General features: G+C 40.9%; 1 protein-coding gene across 1 annotated transcript in view; it reads right to left on the minus strand.

Annotated features, from left to right (window-relative positions):
- The window catches only part of PREP (prolyl endopeptidase), a 106,081-nt gene that overhangs the window by 51,631 nt on the left and 34,661 nt on the right, over positions 1-19,789 (minus strand). Inside the window, exon 8 of the mRNA XM_054975449.1 lies at positions 5,403-5,594. Within this exon, the coding sequence (XP_054831424.1) occupies positions 5,403-5,594 (192 nt within the window). The remainder of the gene's footprint in view (positions 1-5,402; positions 5,595-19,789) is intronic.

Genomic DNA, 19,789 nt, shown 5'->3' on the forward strand with positions numbered 1-19,789 from the left:
TATGCAAATTCCTCCTCATCAACCTTAACCATGCAGTATATGTATACTGACATTAATTTTATTAATGCTAACCAGGGTTCACTCTTTAAAGACTTACTTAAGACTCTGATTTTTCATTCTGGACTAATCTAAATGATATATTCCTAGCTGGTGTTGTCCGGCAAGAGCACTTGCTATAAGTGTTGCTTGTTGCAAGTGTTAATGTGCACTGTGTGGTTTAAAGGATTAAAGAAAAAACTCTTTTCCAGATCTTTGGATGTTTCATATCCTGTAAGTCTACCGAAAGCTTCCTAAAGGAAATTCTAGAAGCTAGTACTTTGAAAGGAAAACCATATACACAGACAACTAGACATTCCCCATTCTTTAGATGGTCTGGAATCAGAATCCAATAGTTAGCTAATAATGAAATCCTCCTCCCCAGGAAGTATAATGCAAAAGTTTAGAATGACATAAGCCAAAAAAAGGTAATGGGAAACCATCACAGAATTGTTGTGGTAGATTCCTTAGGTTGCGAGCTACCAACATACCAAATGTACATAGGAAGTCTTATAAAGAAACAAATATATCATGTCAAAACAGAAATGTCAATGTCATGTTTGTATTGCCCAGGCCTTGGTACAATCAAGATTAATATCAGTGCTTACTCACCATGTTAGAAACCTATAAATGGGGGAGAGGGAGAGGCTTGGAAAGGTTGGAAAGACATGCTCCTGTGGGATAATCTTTATTCCTTAGCCATGTTGTATCTGCACCAACCCCTAATAGTTTTGTTTTTGAAATCTGTATCCTTCCCATTCAGCACCAAGGTCCTCTAAGCAGCTAGGTAGGATCAGTTTTCTAATAAAAGAAAGCTGTTAGGTAGGCCCTCCTTTAGATCCCATAACCACAATCAAGTACTGTTGGTGCCAGTTTGGTGTAGTGGTTAAGAGCACGGGATTCTAATCTGGAGAGCTGGGTTTGATTCCCCACTCCTCCATTTGAAGCCAGCTGGGTGACCTTGGGCTAGTCACAGTTCTCTGGAGCTCCCTCAGCCCCACCCACCTCACAGGGTGATTATTGTTGTGGGGATAATGATGACATACTTTGTAAACCGCTCTGAGTGGGCATTAAGTTGTCCTGAAGGGCAGTATATAATTTGAATATTATTATTATTATTATTATACTTCTGTTTATGCAAAGATTCCTAACAAAGCAATAATTTTCTCAATTTTCCTATGAAAACAAAGGATAGATTTGAACCTCTTTGGCTCTTTTACTTGTTGGAATATTTCTCAGAGCTACAGTGGTATTAAGAAAGGTCATATAAGACCCAAACAATATGGGATCCATCTCTGCCGACATTCAGTGTAGTACTGATTTAAGCAACAGGAGAATAGCAATGCTACTGCAGAACAAGACAAAGTTCCCCATTTACAGGATGCTCCACACATTCAGCTCCTGCTGTGAAAGCCTAATCTAGAGTTACTTTATCAAGTTACTTTTCAGTTAAAGAGAAATAAAGTGGTGAAAGCCAGTTTGGTGTAGTGGTTAAGAGTGCAGGACGCTAATCTGGAGAACCGGGTTTGATTCCCCACTCCTCCACTTGAAGCCAGCTGGGTGACTTTGGGCTAGTCACAGTTCTCTGGAGCTCTCTCAGCCCCACCCACCTCACAGGGTGTTTTGTTGTGGGGATAATAATAACATACTTTGTAAACTGCTCTGAGTGGGCATTAAGTTGTCCTGAAGGGCGGTATATAAATCGAATGTTATTATTGTTATTGATCAAAATATGGTTAAAAAAATGGTCTTAACCCTGGAATTCTTGCCCTATGCATTTTCCTTTTAAAATCATTGTTTCTGTGTCTTTTTCTCTTCACTTGACACAATACAGTTCTAAATATATCTCAATTCTGTAGGAAGCCTCTCTTTATAACCAATTCTTTTTTTAGCGCTTTGGGAGAAAAAAAATAATGATTCAGTGGAGATAGAAAACTGACACCACTTTCCATTTTCACCACATCAACTAGTACTTTTATCAATAAGAGCAATTGTTACTCAAAACATATGTGAAAGAGCAGTGCTGAACATTGGCATTAAGCAGCAAGTGAAACAGGTTGCTCCTACTATAAACAACAACCAATGAAAGAGCATCTTTGTTTCTAGTAACTGAAGACTGATCTTATGGATGCTTGCAGAGCTGTTGCCTAAAATAGGAGATGATACGCTAGAAATATCAGAGACTGCTCAGAAGTTAATGCAATTCTCTACAAAAGTGAGATGACACTTGCCTTACAGCCATCTGAAATACAACAGCATATGGAGAAGACAAGAATATACTTGTGAAAAAGAGGACAGGACATATCTGTCATGGGCCGTATCTGTTGTTGGTTGTATCTGTCATTGGCATAGTTGGAACTGTTTGTTTGTAGAACAAAATATGAGAACAAGTCTTAAACTCCACTGAAAGAAGCTAGTTGTGACTAACTTCAGTCTCACTATTCTCATTAGCGGGTAGTGGGCATATATCTACTACCCTGATTACAATTGCAAACCACTTCTGCTTCTCATGTGCCCTGGAAACCCTTTGCTGGGGTCATCATAACTCAGTTGAGACTTGATGGCACATACATACATAAGAGAAACAGAAAAGGCTAGAGTAGAAAGTTTACAAATATTCCAGTACCTAAAATGTGTACAGAGTGCTGTCAAATGGTGAAATACTAGAGTAATGAATCACTAGTAACTACTTAACCTTTGGATTCCTACATGCCTTGCTTTCACAGAAGGCATTTCATTAACATGTCACCTCTGTATCAAGTAAAGTCAGATTCACTTGACTGCAGAGCTTTCAGAGCAATAAATTATTAACTGCCTTCTGCTATAATTATGACTTTCCAAACCAAATCTTGGAAATGACTAAAGCAATCTGACACAATGGCAGGTTGGCCTTTTAGCATTGCGACATGTTGCTCTTTAGTAAAGAGGAGTTTTTTGCTGGAAATGTGAGTGACTGAATATTGAAAACTCTATGGTTCTTCTAGTTCATAGAAATACAGACACTGAGGGACATAATAATTTTCAATATTGCTTGAAACACATATTTCCTCCTGATGAGAACATCATACCCACAATAAAATGATAAAAGCAACTCTTCCAAATATGCAACAGGAATAGATTTTTAGAACCCACAACTTACTTACATTCTACAAAAAGTAAGCCTTAAAGGACAAGTCACCATTTCAAAAGAAAAAAAAACTCTTCAATTATTATGCACTTTTTATTTGAGGTTTCCAATAGAAGCAGTCATGTTTGCATAAAAATGGTGAAAACAGTAAAATTATCTGTTTTAAAGAGTCCTCAAAAATATATTCACTGTGGCTGTACGTGAGCCATAAAAGTTCTTGAGTTTCAAATCATGATGAGTAGCCATGTTAGTCTGTCCATAGCAGCAGAAAAGAGCAGGGCCATTTCCAGACGGCTTACCTGCACCCGGGACGTCGCGCCACGTTTCAGATCATGCCAGGGGAAATGAGAAATATCGCGTTTTCTCACGCGAGTATTGTGCGACGTCACGCAAAACTCATGCGAGATAATGCGATATTTCGCGTTTTCCCCGGCACGATCCGAAATGTGGCACGACATCCCAGGTGCAGGTAAGCCGTCTGGAAACAGCCCTAGAGTCTAGTAGCACCTATAAGACTAACAAAATTTGTGGTAGGGTATGAGCTTTCGTGAGCTATAGCTCACTGAAGAAAAGAGCTCACAAAAGCTCATACCCTACCACAAATTTTGTTAGTCTTATAGGTGCTACTAGATTCTTGCTCTCGAGTTTTTTTTTTTTTTTATAAATTTTTTTATTTTTCATAACTACAAAACACTACACCAGACTATCACAAGGAAAGGGGAGAGGGAAGGGACAAAGGGGGGTGGAAAAAGAAAAGGGGGGGGGAATGAACTACAAACACTAAACACTGCACTTCAATGTTTCCCTTCATACTGTCATAATACAAAAATAGCTCCATAGAATAATGATGGAGTGGTTAATCATACAGAGAATAAACATTTCAAATTCTGATTAAACTTTCCTCCCCCTTCTGGGTCCCGGACGCAGTTCTCTCTGTGCAACTGCTGTTGCGATGCTCTCCTCCTCCTCCCCCCCCTCCGGCTCCTCCTTTTCTTCGTTCTTGGTGCAGCAGAGTTCTGGGTTTTTATTCTCAAAATCCTTTAGTTGATCTTCTGATAATATCTTATAGGCCTGATCTTTATATCTGAACCATATTCCTTCCAGGAATAACCATTTGTACTTTATTCCATGGTCCCTCAGAAGAGCTGCAAACTTTTTATATTTAAAACGCCGTTTCCGGACTAGAAATGGAACGTCCTTCAAAATCTTGACTTTCAAACCCATAAAGTCCAAATCCGCATTGTATGAGTTATATAGGATGGTGTCCCGAATCTTTTTAGATGAAAAGTCAATAATGATCTCACGAGGCAACTGTCGCTTTGTTGCATATTTTGAAGAAGCCCGACGGACCTCCAAAATGGCGCTTTTAACCTCTTCTTTAGTCGTCCTCGCGGGTATCGCCAATAGTTCCGAGACCACCTCCCACAGATCCTCTTTTTCCTCCTCTTTCACGTTTTGGAGACGCAAAATTGTCTGCGTTCGTTCCACCTGTAGCCCGATCAGCTGGTTCTCCACCAACTTCAGCTCCTTTTTTGTAGCCTTCACAAGTGACGCACTTTCCAGAGCAGACTTCTCTGCCCCCCCCCGCTGCTGCCTTAATGGTTTTCACCTCGCTTTCAATTAAGCCCACCCTTTGATCAGTTTCGTTCAGCTTGTCAACAAAGGGTTTTATAGCTTCCACCACCGCCCTGCGCACCAACTCTTCGAGCGACTCCCCCTTCTGCAAGGTAGCCGAGATTGACTTACCGAGAGCGGGACTTTGCTTCTTTGCTGCCATTTTGGGGGGGGGGGCGCCAACAAAATTCTGGAACTCAACGAAGGGGAAGAGCGAGTCTTCTTCAGATCAACCTCTCCTTCACAAACGCTTGTAGAACAGAAGGGATTCGCTTGTTTACAGGCTTCCGCCTGTTTCTTTTACTTGCCGTTTCTCGTTGCCCGGCGGCACTTGAGGCGCCGCGCACATCTGCCGGCCTCCATAGGGACAAACGGGCAATTCCCCCCCCCGCATTGATTTCGGGGAGTTCTTCCCGCCGCGTCCCGGACCCTGGCTCCCTCCCTGGGAGTCCTGGGGGCTAATCCTTGCGGATCAGCCGCCCGGTCAGGGTGCCCGGTCGTTTCCTCCCGGACCAGCCGAGAGGAGCGTCCGGCATGGCTGAGAAAACGAAACCGAATCTCGAGTTTTAAAATCACTATACTCACCCCCTCTTGACACAGCTTACTACTTTAAAAATATCCTTACCCAGAACATCCCTGTCATGCTCTGGAATCAGCACTTTCCACTTGGATTCTTCAGGATCATTAAAATCAATGTTAATTAATCGATAATTTGGAGCATGCTGGTTCGTCTTGAAGGTGAACACTGTCCCCTCATTGGTGACATAATCATATTCTGCATCAAAGTTGTCTATCAGTTTCACCCATGGAAGAATACCTATGAAGAAAAAAAGAAATTACTTAGCAGTCTTTTTTTTTTTTTTAAGTGTGATCAAGCGATCCAATAGCAAACTTCTTTTGAGTATCATAGTTGCAGCGGTCAGGATTGAGAAAGTGCCACAATGACACGCCCTATGGATTCTACAGGGTAACCAACCGGGAAGTATAGTATGCAGTAATCAACAACAATTACAAAAAGTGCATGTTTTTATATAGTGCAAAGTGCAATTATAAATAAGTTAATTCAATTGTTATACAATAAATAAATAAATAAATGCATTCACAAGGTATTCCATCTCCAAAATCCGTCTATAGCAATGACTATACAATTTTAAAGCTCACATGAGCAAGTTAATCAACAAGAGTACATCAATCAAAAGAGTATAGGTGGGCGCAACAATGGTGAACGTTGATGACTCTGAATAAGTGATCACCAGTCCCGTATAGGGTTTAAGAACGCCAGAAGGCCATATGCCGACGGGATGATGTGGGGCAAAGTTTCCAATTCCTGTTTTGCACATCTTCTTCTCGGGCAGTTATCTGGTGAGCTGAAGAAGTACATTATCATAAGCTTAAAAACATTTCTTACAATATTGACCAAAGAACCATATCATTCCATGTGTAACTGGGTACTCACTCACTGGTCACCTGCGCTCCTACACCCAATGTGCTCAAAAGGACGGTTAGGAATACGAACTGGGGCTTGCTCAACCTCATCCCTCTTAAATATGGAACACAATCCTAAATTTAAAGACACACTTCCCCCATTCCATTTAGTAATAGGTCGGGGACAGTTCACAATTCCCAAGGTCTACTCCTCCATCAGGCTCTACTGACCAATATAGCAAGAGAGATCCAATTCATTATTAAGACCCTGTAGTGTCAACGAATTCAGATGGAAAATCCATTTAGCTTCTAGCTGTAACAACTTCCTGGAATGATCAAGGGAGAGATGATCCTGAACAACTTCCAATACTGAGACCTTAAAATCCTTAATCCCCCTATGCTCCGTAATAAAATGGGATACTAGGGGGGCATCCTGTACCCTGTGTCTGAGGCGGGACAAATGCTCCTGAATTCTAGTTTTCAACTGCCGTGTGGTGCTGCCTACATAATACATTTTGCAGGTACATTGTATGACATAAACCACATTGGTGGTCTTGCAAGTAGAAAAGGACTGATTTTTAACCTGTCTGATATCCATGTTTTCTAATCTGTCCATCAGGCTGCACACGTTACACTCACCACAAGAAAAGTGTCCTAGGCGCATTGGCCGTGGCGTTTCTGTGCCTTTAAACTCTGAGCGCACTAGTATATCCTTTAAGGAGCGGGTACGGCGCAATCCGATCGCTGGCAAGTCTTGGCAGCCTGGGATGTTGTTTAATAAATGCCAATGAGTCCTAATGATATTACAGATGGGAGCAGCTAGTGTACTATGATCTAAAGCCCAATTAATTGAACCGCTTCTCGGGCGTTCCATAGGACGTAACAGTTCCTCCTGTGGTTTCTCGATAGCCCTTGCACGCGCCGTCACAATGGACGGCTGGGGATAGCCTCTAGAGGTAAAGGCTGAACCCAGCTCTGTGCTGCTCCAGTAAAAATCCCTGGCGTCCGTAGAGTTCCTCTTCAGTCTGAGGAACTGGCCAAGGGGAATGTTTCTCTTTAAGTGCCCAGGATGGAACGATGTAAAGTGGAGATATGAGTTGCGGTCGGTCGCCTTCCTAAAGGGGCGCACCCCTAAAGTAGTGGGACTACGTTTGTAAATGGTCACATCAAGAAAGTTTATACAGGTGTCACTCCCTTGCCAGGTAAAGTCAATGTTGGGATTAAGGGTATTCATCCACGCACCAAATTCCTCTGCAATCTGAGCCGATCGTAGGATGACGATGACGTCATCAATATAGCGACGAAACAGCACCACATGATCTTTAAACGGATTATTATCATTATGAAAAATCCATTCATTCTCTATTTCGGACATATAAAGGGTGGCAATGCTGGGGGCGGCTGCACACCCCATTGCCACCCCTTTTATCTGATAGTAATAACAATCCACAAATTTAAAATAATTGCGCTCCAGAATGATATCTAGGATGTTAAGGAGGAATGGGGTGGATGGGGTCTGGGACTCCCTGGTTAGTAGCACTTTTTCTATGGTAGCCCTTGCTCCCTCATGGGGGATTCTACAGCAACTTATTGACTTAACTTCTAGCAAACTGATTAGCAACAGACCAGAATAACCAACCTGCAGCTGAGGCAGCCCCCTTGCAGCTTAAAGAATCCCAGAAGGTGGGAAGGGGAAACATAGGCTATGCCCTTCACAGTTTAGGATCCATTGGTTGCTTGATTGGCTGAGGGATACACACACACAGTGCTCACACTGCCGCATTAGCGGGCAGCACAAGCAGTCCTGTGATGGATAGGACTGGCTCTAGCTCCGCCTGAGAGACAGCCAAGGGAGTGCGTGGAATGCTGGGTCAGAGTTAGTCTATCGGAGGAAAAAGGCTTAAGACTGAGGGATAGAGGGGTTTGAGATGCTGTTCAGAGAGGCAACAGAAAGTTAGCTGGCTGTTAATCTGTTATGTTCCTTCGAGCAAATAAAGTTTGTTTTGTTTTCTTTAACCACGGATGGCCTGAAGCTGTTAGCTGAGGGGAATTAAGACAAACACACACACAAACGCTCTGGTCACATTAAATGGGCCTAGTGAATTAAATGTCGGCAGTGCACATTAACGGGAAGTAACCTCTGAAGTTCCCTTTTTCTGCCTGCCTGCCTGCCTGCCTGTCTAGTGGAGCCTGTGAAAGTGGAGAGAGGGGACCCTGTGAGGATTTGAGTCAGAGCTCTCTCCCTGCTGTAGCGGAGGCTAGACAGGTGGCATGTGGCAGTGGACTCTCGGCCTTTTCTTGCCTTGGAAGCCCCAAACCTGTGAAGAGAGGTTTGAGATGGGTGGCAAGGAGTTTGAAAGGCTTGTGTGTCTGCATGTGAGGGTGGTCTACCCACCCATACCCATTATAAGTCCTTATCCTCCAGTGTTCTGTGTGTTCTTTTGTGCTTCTCCGCACAATTTTTTTCCTTCTCTCTACCAAGAGAATGAGCATATCATGATGCTTGGCTAAAACCATTCTTGACATTTAGCTTTCTGTGCCCTCTCCCTGTCATTCCAAACCAATGCCTTCAATCCAAAACAAACAAGCAAATCCTCACTACATGTTCAAAGTTGAAGAAACCCTCTTATGAAGTATATTTTACTGGGCATGGGTTCCATTTATTTTTTATGGTACATACTTTTTCTCTTTGGTTTGCCGGGAGAAGTTTAAAACCTAATAATCCTGGGCCATTCGCTGTCTGCCTGTCAGAGACTTTAGTATGGAGAAAGAATAACTGACAGTTTATAAGAGAGAGAAAAATAAGTATATGAAGCATATCTATCAAAGAGGGCACTTCTTTTGAACAGATTTTTAAAAACGTCGTGACTGATGAAATGGTTCTGTTAATAACTTTGATAAAAGTTAATGTTTTTAATGTGAAGGGATGATTCAGCCATGTAATAATTGTTTTAAAAAGCAATCACTGAAGGGCGATGAATGGATGCATTGATATATTTGTTTTATTTATACCAGTAATGGTATTATTCAAGAAATTATGCTTCCAGTGCTACATCATGTGATTCATCATCCCACTGTGTGAAAGCAGGTAGGATGTGATGTTCAGATTCACCACAGTTCCCACAGCCAGGAAGAAAAATAAATCAAAGGACATAGCACTGAAAACAAATAGCAAATAGTCATGATTCACAGAATGGGAACATTCATATTCAACCCAGATTTGCTAGCTAGGAGAGAAAACAGTCAAGCATACATGTATAAACATGACCATGTAAGAATGGCTATGACTAGGGTTGCCAGCCTCCAAGTGATGGCTTGAGATCTCCTGAAATTACAACAGATCTCCAGGCCATAGAGATCAGATCCCTTTCAGAAAATGGCTGCTTTGGAGAATGAACTCCATGGCAACCATAGATGTGACATACCAGATATATTGTCTGGAAAACAGTAATTTATATATTAATTTCCTTTGACATCTTGTTCTTTGAGACACATGAGCATCAAGACATCCATATGGCTACCCATACTGTCCTATATTAGCACCTTATGTGCAATATGATTCGCCACACCAATGGCAGGATGATGAAGATAACTGAACTACCACACTTGGCATAGTTTTGTCATCCATACTGGCTTATAGACACTTGGAAAACAGGACACAATTAACATATAGAACTGTCTTACTCTATAGCAGTGAAATCTTAAGAACACTGTTCCTAAGTGAAAGCACTATTGTGTAGGCTTGAGAAGGTTTATGAATAGACTTAGGCCTGCACTACTGGTACAGTACTAATTCAATACTGTGCACTCCTCATGACAATGGCTCTGCAGGATATTCAGCAGAAGAATGTCGTTCTCCACATCTGCTACCTGAAATCCTTTACCTGGAGATGACAGAGATAGAACCTGGGTTCTTTTTCACACGTGAGCTCTAACACTAAGCCATACCCTCTCTCTATTTAATAATAATAATAACATTCAATTTATATACCACCCTTCAGAACAAAATGCCTACTCAGAGCAGTTTACAAAGTGTGTTATTATTAGCCTCACGACAATCACCCTGTGAGGTGGGTGGGACTGAGAGAGCTCTGGAAGAGCTGTAACTGACTCAAGGTCACCCAGCTGGCTTCAAGAGGAAGAGTGGGTAATCAAACCCAGTTCTCCAGATTTAGACCTAAGTATAAATATATTTTATTCAGCAAGAGCTTACTGAAAAACAAAATCAAACTAAGGTTGTATTTTGGTATAATGGGGACTCTTTAGAACCCCTTAGAGGACCAAGAATATATTTTAAACCACTTTGATGAGGAAAGAATTGTGTTCATATTCAGAACAGGGCTATTTTTAATGGACAAAATGCAAGACATTTTAATAGGTGTGTTTGGCACAGAAAGGCTGCATACAGCTCAGTTCTTTTACCACCTTCTTGTACACTGCTGCAGTTTAATAAATATGGAACATGCTTATTAGTACTGACACTTGCAAATATGCAAAAGTAATAATTAACCTTAAACCGTCAATCAGCACTTTTGAATTTCAATATGTCATGCATGACAGCAAATAGCTTAATCACTTTGACTTGGGAAAGATGAAAATGGGAATTCTACATTGCTACTCACTGCGCCCCCCCCCCCCTTAAAGACACACAGCCATTTGACATTTGGGCCTAAAAATGTTCATTAATATATGAAAGTGTATAGAATAAAATTGTGTCATTATTATTTAACATTAAGCTGCTAATTAGAGATGGACAGGAAATGAACCATGGAACAAAATTCCGTACAGAAAGGCCGGTTCGTTTGAAGCGAAACACGCGTTCCATGGAACCCCATTTTTCCAGGACAAACTAATTTTTCCAGCCATTCCATGGCCAGTTTGGAGTTTCACAGACCCCACACCGGTTTCAGCCCATCGGCTGAACCCATCGGCTGAACCCAGCCCATTGGCTGAACCCAGCAGGAGAAAGAGGCTGCCAGTTTCACAGACCCCGTGCTGGGTTCAGCTGATGGGCTGAAACCGGCGCAGGGTCTGTGGAACTGAAAGCCTCTTTTCCTGCTGCCCAGGCTGTCAGTTTCACAGATTCCACACTGGAACTGGTGCGGGGTCTGTGAAACTGACAGCCCAGGCAGCAGGAGAAAGGGGCTGTCAGTTTCACAGCCCCTGCACCGGTTCCACCGAGGAGTCTGTGAAACTGACAGCCTCTTTCTCCTGCTGCCTGGGCTGTCAGTTTCACAGACCCTCGCACCGGTTCCAGCGCTGGGTCTGTGAAACTGACAGCTCAGGCAGCAGGAAAAGAGGCTGCCAGTTTCACAGACCCCATGCTGGAACTGGTGCGGGGTCTGTAAAACTGACAGCCTCTTTTCCTGCTGCCTGGGCTGTCAGTTTCACAGACCCCACCCTGGAACTGGTGCAGGGTCTGTAAAACTGACAGCTCGGGCAGCAGGAGAAAGAGGCTGTCAGTTTCACAGACCCCGTGCTGGGTTCAGTCAATGGCCTGAAACTGGTGCGGGGTCTGTGAAATTGATAGCCCCTTTCTCCTACTGCCTGGGCAGCAGAAGGGGCTGTCTGTTTCAAATGCCCTGTACCAGCTTCAGCTGGTGTGGGGCGGTTGAAATGCCACGAACCATGAACCAATTCCCGAACTGGGAAAAGGTCGGAAGTTTGTGGTTCAAGGTTCCGTGAAATGCTACGAACAACGAATCATGTGGTTCGGGTTTTTTTTTTTTGGTTTGTGCCCATGTCTACTGCTAATTATAGAGATATCTCATAAGGTAAAATAGCCTGCCTAGCATGTTCTTTTGGGAAAAGCATAATGGAAAAGCTAGGCTTGTGATCCATGCACAAATCTTGCTGCACAGAAAAGCCTATATCCTCATTGCTGAAGGAGGTGGGAAGCCAGAATGTTCACCTGTAATCAAAACTGAGTTTAAAAAAACAGAAGAATTACCAACCACAGTAACATGAAACAAAAAATCTCTATCAAAAGATTATTGGATAGGTTAACTGCTATGGTATTACAAATGCTGGATCCTCCTGAGAAAAGTGAGAGCTTATCATAGGGAGTTTAGATTGAAGAGAATATACCTTACTTAAGATTGCTGAGGAGAGATGGAAACTAGTAATCAACAAAAAAAGGGCAACTTTGATGAAAAAAATGGAGAGCTTTGATATCAGCTACCAATGATGGAAACAATAGACATTTTTGGCTTATCATGAACAACAGTGTTAAGAATATTTCACTTATTCTGTTTTGCATCTCTCTGGATGTATGGTTTACTTTTTTTACAAAATCAGATACAGAGAAGAGGAAAATTTGGTTGAGACCGGGGAACTGGAATCTTGGCTACCAGCATCAATTGAGACCATTGAATAACTAATAAAGAACAGGAAATTGAGAAAAGCACCAGGAATAGATGGAGTACCAATAGATCCACCCAAAGTGGTGGGCAGAAGTTTTGACCCTTCTCTTTTCTATGATAAATAACTTGTGGTGTATTCCTTCCACCTGGAAGAAGGCTCTGATGGTACCGATTTTTAAGAATAAATGGAAAAAGGACCAACAGAACTATCACCCAATTACCCTCCTCTTATTTACTGGAAAACTATATGAAGCTTATTTAAACATAAAGCTGAACAAATGAATGGAGAAGTCAGAATGGATGGAGAACTTTGAGTGAGGAACAAGGCAGATTCCGCCAAGGATGCTCTGCGGTTGATCATCATCATCATCATCACACCATTCAATTTATATACCTCCCTTCAGGACAATTTAATGCTCACTCAGAGGGTTTACAAAGTATGTTACCATTATCCCTACAACAAAACACCCTGTGAGGTGGGTGGCGCTGAGCGAGCTCCTATCTCTTATAAGATAGCACTATATTTAAATGCTTTGACACTTTTTTTCACACAAGAGGAGGGAAATATTACCTAGCAGCTATAAGGACTTTTGGGGGTAAATCAATCAAATGATACTTTATGTCGCCAAAGTATGGGTAGAAGGTATATCTGAGACTATTGATTCCTGCTTACTAAAATTCCTGAAAATAACCAGGTTACCAAAGTGTATATCCAGCATAGCTATTTTCCAAGTATTTGCAATTCCAGGCAAAACAACTTAAACAGATAAGTTGTTTTGCCTGATAGGAGAAATTATTCCCCAGGTATCTTAGTAAGTTTCTAAATACTCCCCTTCAATCTAATAAAGAATGCTGCTCAGAAGATTCCCCACAGTATTGCTCACTGAAAGAGGGGGGGGGGGGGAAATCAGAGGAAGAGTCATACATGAGGAGGGGCTGGAAAAAACTACAGAAGCTTAGCACTCCCTCAGCAATTAGAAGGCTAGCTAAAAGTAGATAACTGACAGGCAGTGAATAAAGACATGGAATGCAAAAACATAAATAGATCCCAAATGTGTATATGCAGAGCATACTGTAAAGTGAGAAGATGAAGTTATGCTACTCTTCTAGGTCGGTAAGGGTAGAGGCTCACATGAGGCATGTGTGGGACTGCATGACAAAAACAATTTCAGGATATCATAAAGCTTTCTTATACTGAGTACTGTCAATTGGTATCAGTTTTTCAACATTTCAGGAGAATATCTTCTCCAGCCTTGCCACCTGAGAACTATTAAGTGATTGTGCTGGAGACTATAACAGGACTTTTCTTCCAGCTGAGGAAACCCACACAGCCTCCTATAATTTTGGGGAACTGGGTTTGTTTTGAAAAGTAAACCTTTCCCTCATTTGCTAGATGTTCGTATGATAGCAGGTGTAAAGCATTTGGGTTTGGTATCCTTTAATGCTTTCAAGTATAAACAGGCTTTCACTGACTGGCCACCAGGTTAGAACCTTTTACACACACCAGCCTGCTCTTTCCCAAGAGTCAGACTAAAGTACAAAGACTGTTTCATGACTAGAGACAGTCCTCACAACTCTGACCTCTCCTAGAGGAATCAAACTACTCTACCACAATACTAGGCAGAGCTATACATGAAAATCTCTGCTCTCTTGCTGAGGCAGCCCTGAATAGAACGGCTGCTGTGCTTCCTTCCAACCTTCCCTCCTCCCTTTGAAAGGTGACTAGATGCTGGAGTATCAATTCCACAGGATCAGGGATAAATCAGCTGAGTTGCTGTTTTACCTTTCATGTTAGGACAGTCTCCTTCACAGAGAAAAACCCAGAACCATATGTATACAGAGCATTTGATCTACTACTGCGCTACATCTCAGAATGGAGAGGACTGTAGGGCAAACAGATTGGTAACAGACATTACAAATATAACAGTGTAAATTCACATTGGTTTCGATCCTGATACTTGTCAAGAAAGTCGCAGAATTTAACCAGTGTAATGTAATAGAGTGTCAGACTATGATCTGGGAGACCCAGGGTTGTACCCCCACTCTGCCACAGAAGTTACTGGGTGAGCTTGGGCCAGTCACTCTATCAGCCAAACCTACCACACAGGAGCCATTTCCACACACATTGAATAATGCACTTTCAATGCACTTTAGTTATCCTTTAGAAGTGGGTTTTTTGTTCCACACATGGAAAAGCAGTTACAAATGTTCACTAAAATATATTGAAAGTGGATTATCCAATGTGTGTGGAAGCAGCCAGGGTTGCTGTGAAGAAAAAATAGAGGGGAGAAGAATGATGTGAGCTCTTTTGGGTCCCTTTTGTGGAAAAAGGCCAGATATAAATGAAGTAAGTAAATAAATAATCTTTATATATTTTAAGAAGTAAAATCTAATGGTCACACTTTCGTTGTAAATCAGATTCAATTGCCTTACATTATTTCTTGAGACAGGCGTTTGCAAACAAATATTCAACATATAGCTTTTAAAAAATCTAAGATTTACCACCTTGTTATAGACAGTAAATGGATAATAATACAAAGTCTAACCTCAGGAGCCAAACCAATTTTCTTTCAGAGACAGAATGAGTTAACTTCAAACTAATCCACAGGCAACAAGCACATCAAAAAGCGGTGAACGGCAAGGCACAGCTGCCTCTTCTCTACAGTAGAACTAATAAAATGTCACACTTGCCTACAGACTTTAATGACAGCAAACCCTTGCCTCTTAACTTACAATTTAAAAGGCAAAAAGAAATAGAGAATACTACAATGAACACAATGCCCAGTATAAAATGACAGTGATAATTAAAAGAACAAGTAACAACCAAAATGCAGAGCATAGGGAAAAAATGGAAATCAGAAGGGTAGACAGGTTCAAGGCAACATTAGGACATCAAAGCAACTCAACACACCATTTTGTGTGTGAGTGAAAATAATGTAAAGTCTTATTGAAAACTGCTTTTTCCAAAGGGTTTCTTCTCTCTCATACAATAACATTTGCCACCATAGTAGAGGGAATCCAGGAAATGCCAAGCTGTCCACAAATTCTAACCTTCATTATTCAACATTTGACCATGTACAGCCTCCACCTGTTCACTTACTATCGTTATGTGAATATATTTTTGATTATTTATCCATATCATGTTTGATATTTAATGTACACTAATGGCAGAAGAAAAATGACCGAGGGGCTGTCCTTGACTGAGATACTATTTTTGGTACTCTGCATTCATTTCATATATACATATTTCATATATCATGAGCAGGGGTCATTTCGTAGAAAAAGAGCTGAAGGAACTTATTAGCATAACTCATTAGCATATGCCATGCCCCTTGATATCACTGGAAGTGTGTCATTAGCATAACTGATCTGCATATACCACACCCCCTGACATCACCTATCCTGGCTGTTTTGGACCCAATCTTGGCCATTCAGGGCTGAAATTGGGTCCAAAATGGCAAAAAGGGACTGAAAATGGCTGAAAAGGGGCCCAAAATGGTCAGGATTGGGCCACTGCTGAATGGGAGAGTGATCCATTACCCATCAGAGGTCCGATCTGGGCCATTTTGGACCCAATCCAGGCCAAAACGAGCCCAAAATGGCTGAGAGTCAGGTGGGTGGGGCCACCTGTCATGTGACCTCTTTGGGGAACTACCAGAACTGTGTTCCTGCGCGTTCTCCCTTGAAATGAACCCTGATCATGAGAGAACATTGCATAACAATATCCCTTTTCACACATTAGGGATAATTCACATAGTTAGGGGAATGGGATCATGGTGGCAAGCCCCTAGAGTGCATCTTCATTGTAAGGTGTGAAGATGTCCTATACATAGGTATGAAAAAGGAAGATTCCCAAGCAAAAGGAGAGAGCGCCATATGTGGGCATAGGTACCTTACTTTAAACATGTTTCAAGGAAGAATTTGCTGTCATGACCACACGTGCAGTTTCATTATCCACAAAAGTTAAAGAAAAGCCCCAGTTATATCTACACTAAATAAAATATTATTCGCCACACTTCTTTGCAGCAGTGTGACCTTTTGCTCTTAGCCACCTTTCTGTACTTCTATCTTTATGATGTTATTATACGGGCAATACATGGTCTGCATGAAACACACAACATGCCAAGCGCAAGTTTGCTATCTTGGCTATAAACTTTACACTCAGAGTGTGGCCTGCAGTGAGTGTCCTTCTCTAACATCAGTGCCACTTTTCCACTATGGTTCAAAGTAGCACTTCATAGGGTGCTCTCTGTATGGCTGCTTCCACACACGTTGGATAATCCACTTTCAATACTCTTTAGTGAACATTTGAAACTGATTTTCCATGTGTGGAACAAAAAATCCACTTCAAAAGGATTGCGAAAGTGCATTGAAAGTGCATTATTCAACGTGTGTGGAAATAGCCTATACGCGGATACCACTATATGAAAGAATTCTGTAACATTACTACAACTGCACGTATATCAGCCCATTTCCAGAACAGAAGACGCCATCACCTGAAGGGAACAGAAGAAGCCATCACCTGAAGGGAAAAAACAACAATCCTCACTCTTCGTATGGATCGCATTAGTTCTTTAACACTGAATACAAATTATGTCTGGCCCAGTGACAGCTTGCCCACCACCTTGAAATGAAAAGCACGTAGGTAGTTAAGACAGTAGCTGCTACCATTCACAAACACTTTCTCCAAAACTTGGTCAGCTAGGAGAGAATTGCAAAAAAAATTAAGGCACTTCAACAAAAAGGACGACAATGTAACTCAGAAATGATTAAAACATCTTAATAAGGGGCTGTAAAGGGAATAATACATTTTCAAAATAAATGGAGTGGAAAGAGGTCCTCCACAAATAATGCAGTTAAGCCAAGGGTCCGTAGATATAATTAACTTAACAACAGCCATTTGATGATACATTTGCATATTCAAATTGCTAAATATGCAAAAATTTAGACACATAATTATACAGTATGTTTAATTTGGATGCTTATTAATTCAGTTTAGAAATATCCAAACATTTGAGTAATTGGTCTGTGTTAGCTTTAAAGATCAGCATTGTTTTGGAGGTTTGCGATGAAAGAAAATCATTATAACCAAGACATTATACTGATTAAATTTCCTTTTTTCCTTTGTGATGTTGCTTTTAACATCTGCTTACTTTTCCAGAGTTTGAATTTAGTTATGAACTATGACAAAGCCTCATCAGTAATTAGGAATTCTTAATGCAGGTTAAATAGGAAAAAAAATCATGTCATTCTGGTCATTTGTAGGAACGAAAAATAATTACTGGATTTTGATGGTTTGAAACCATTAATATGCAAAAGAAATCTACCTGCTACAGTGAAACGGTTTAAACTGCAAGAGTCACTGTTGATGTAGTGATTAAAGAGCTAGACCAGGAATGGTGAAATCTGGGTCCAAAAATCCCCATCATGTTACTGAGTGACTTTTGATCAGTCACTATCTTAACTTTCCTCACAGGGTGGTTATAAGGAGAGAGAAACTACCTTTAAACTCCTTGAAGGAAGCAGGAGACAAACATGTAACAAAATACTACAAAAATGTAAGTACATTGTATAGTACTGATTCTTCTATAATGTGAAAATACCGACACACCAAATAAATTAACAATAATTTCAGAGGTGAATAATCAGAATAACTTCATTCTTTATTTTCTCTTGAATCAGAAACACTGTTGGCAGCATTTTTTGCTACTGCTGTTGTTAAGCCACATTGTTCTCTGTGATATTAATCAAGGCAATTTCTTTTTCTTTTAAAATTCATAAGCAAATTGACTGAATAGTTAAGGTAACTTTTATATGGCTTGGCAAGTTACACTTGACAAGCCATACTTTCTTTGGCTAGCAATCACAGTTTAAATGGGTTGCAGTAGGCTGTTGTGATTCTGAACTGACAAACCATTAGTCATTGGGTCTACCTCTAGAGGCCAACTTACTTAGAGACTGGAGCATTTAGCAAATGGAAAGAAACAAGATGCTCTAAACCCATGGCCTATTTGCATATTTGGAAACTTTAATCCAGGTTGCACTCAGCACATAATTGTAACATGCAGGGCTTTTTTTCTGGGAAAAGAGGTGGTGGAACTCTCTATTACTACATGTGCACCCACGCTTTGCACGCACATCTCCTGGAAATGTGTGATGATGTCATTTCTGGAAGTGACATCACTCCCAGAAGTGATGCCACTTCCTGGAACCCAGCACAATGCGTGACAACAAGATAAATGTTAGTAAGCTTGGAAAATTACACTATTATGAGAAAGGGTTTTTTCCCTTTCTGTATCCTCTACAAAATGTGTAGAGGATTTAATTTCATTTCTTTGGAATCATATTTTAAAATATGCAAGAAGGAGGGGGCCTCTAAAAATCCAAAACCCATCTCACAAATCTAAATTCTAACAGATTCTCTCTGCCAGCGTAGAAAAAAAAATCCGAAATTCTTTCTCAAAATTCCAGTCTGAAAATTCTAATCTAATGAATATTAAATTTTCAAATTTTCAGGAAGGGTTTTGCTTTACTGGAGTAATTCAAAAGAAGATACTCAACTTTAACTGCATTAGATTTATACTTAGTTTTAAATGGCTTTTTTTGTTGCCTGCCAACTCTACCTTACCAATGGCTAAGCCGTTGTGACATTGTGAAATGCTCATAAATATTCCAATGCCCCAGACAAACAATATTCATAAAAACTTCCTTAACACCCATATGTCCTCTGCAATTTCAGTGATGTTAATCAGCTGAGGGTAGGGAGAACCATTTGAGTTACAGCTATTAAGATATAAGAACACCTACATGCTGATGAATATATTGATGAAAGCCTACTGTGACTTGGACACAGCTATCCATTCCTAGCATAAAACTGGAATAACTATAACTGATATTTTAACTAATACAAATAACCATAGCTGATATATTTAACTAACACAGAACCAATCTGCATTCAAAAGCTGTGGGAACCATAACAATGTCAACTTCAGTCAACAAAAGAATGAAAGCAACACACACACACACAACCCCACCCACCCCCATGAAAAGAAAGCAGAATGAACTCAAAGCAGCACACACACACAGCTCCCATACTCCCATAAAAATAAAGCAGAATGAACTCAAAGCAGCACACACACAGCTCCCACCCCGCCATGAAAATAAAGCAGAATGAACTCAAACCAGCATATGCACACACACACAGCCCCATACCCTGAAAAGAAAG

Source organism: Eublepharis macularius, chromosome 1 (genome assembly GCF_028583425.1).
Source record: "Eublepharis macularius isolate TG4126 chromosome 1, MPM_Emac_v1.0, whole genome shotgun sequence".
NCBI lineage: Eukaryota > Metazoa > Chordata > Lepidosauria > Squamata > Eublepharidae > Eublepharis > Eublepharis macularius.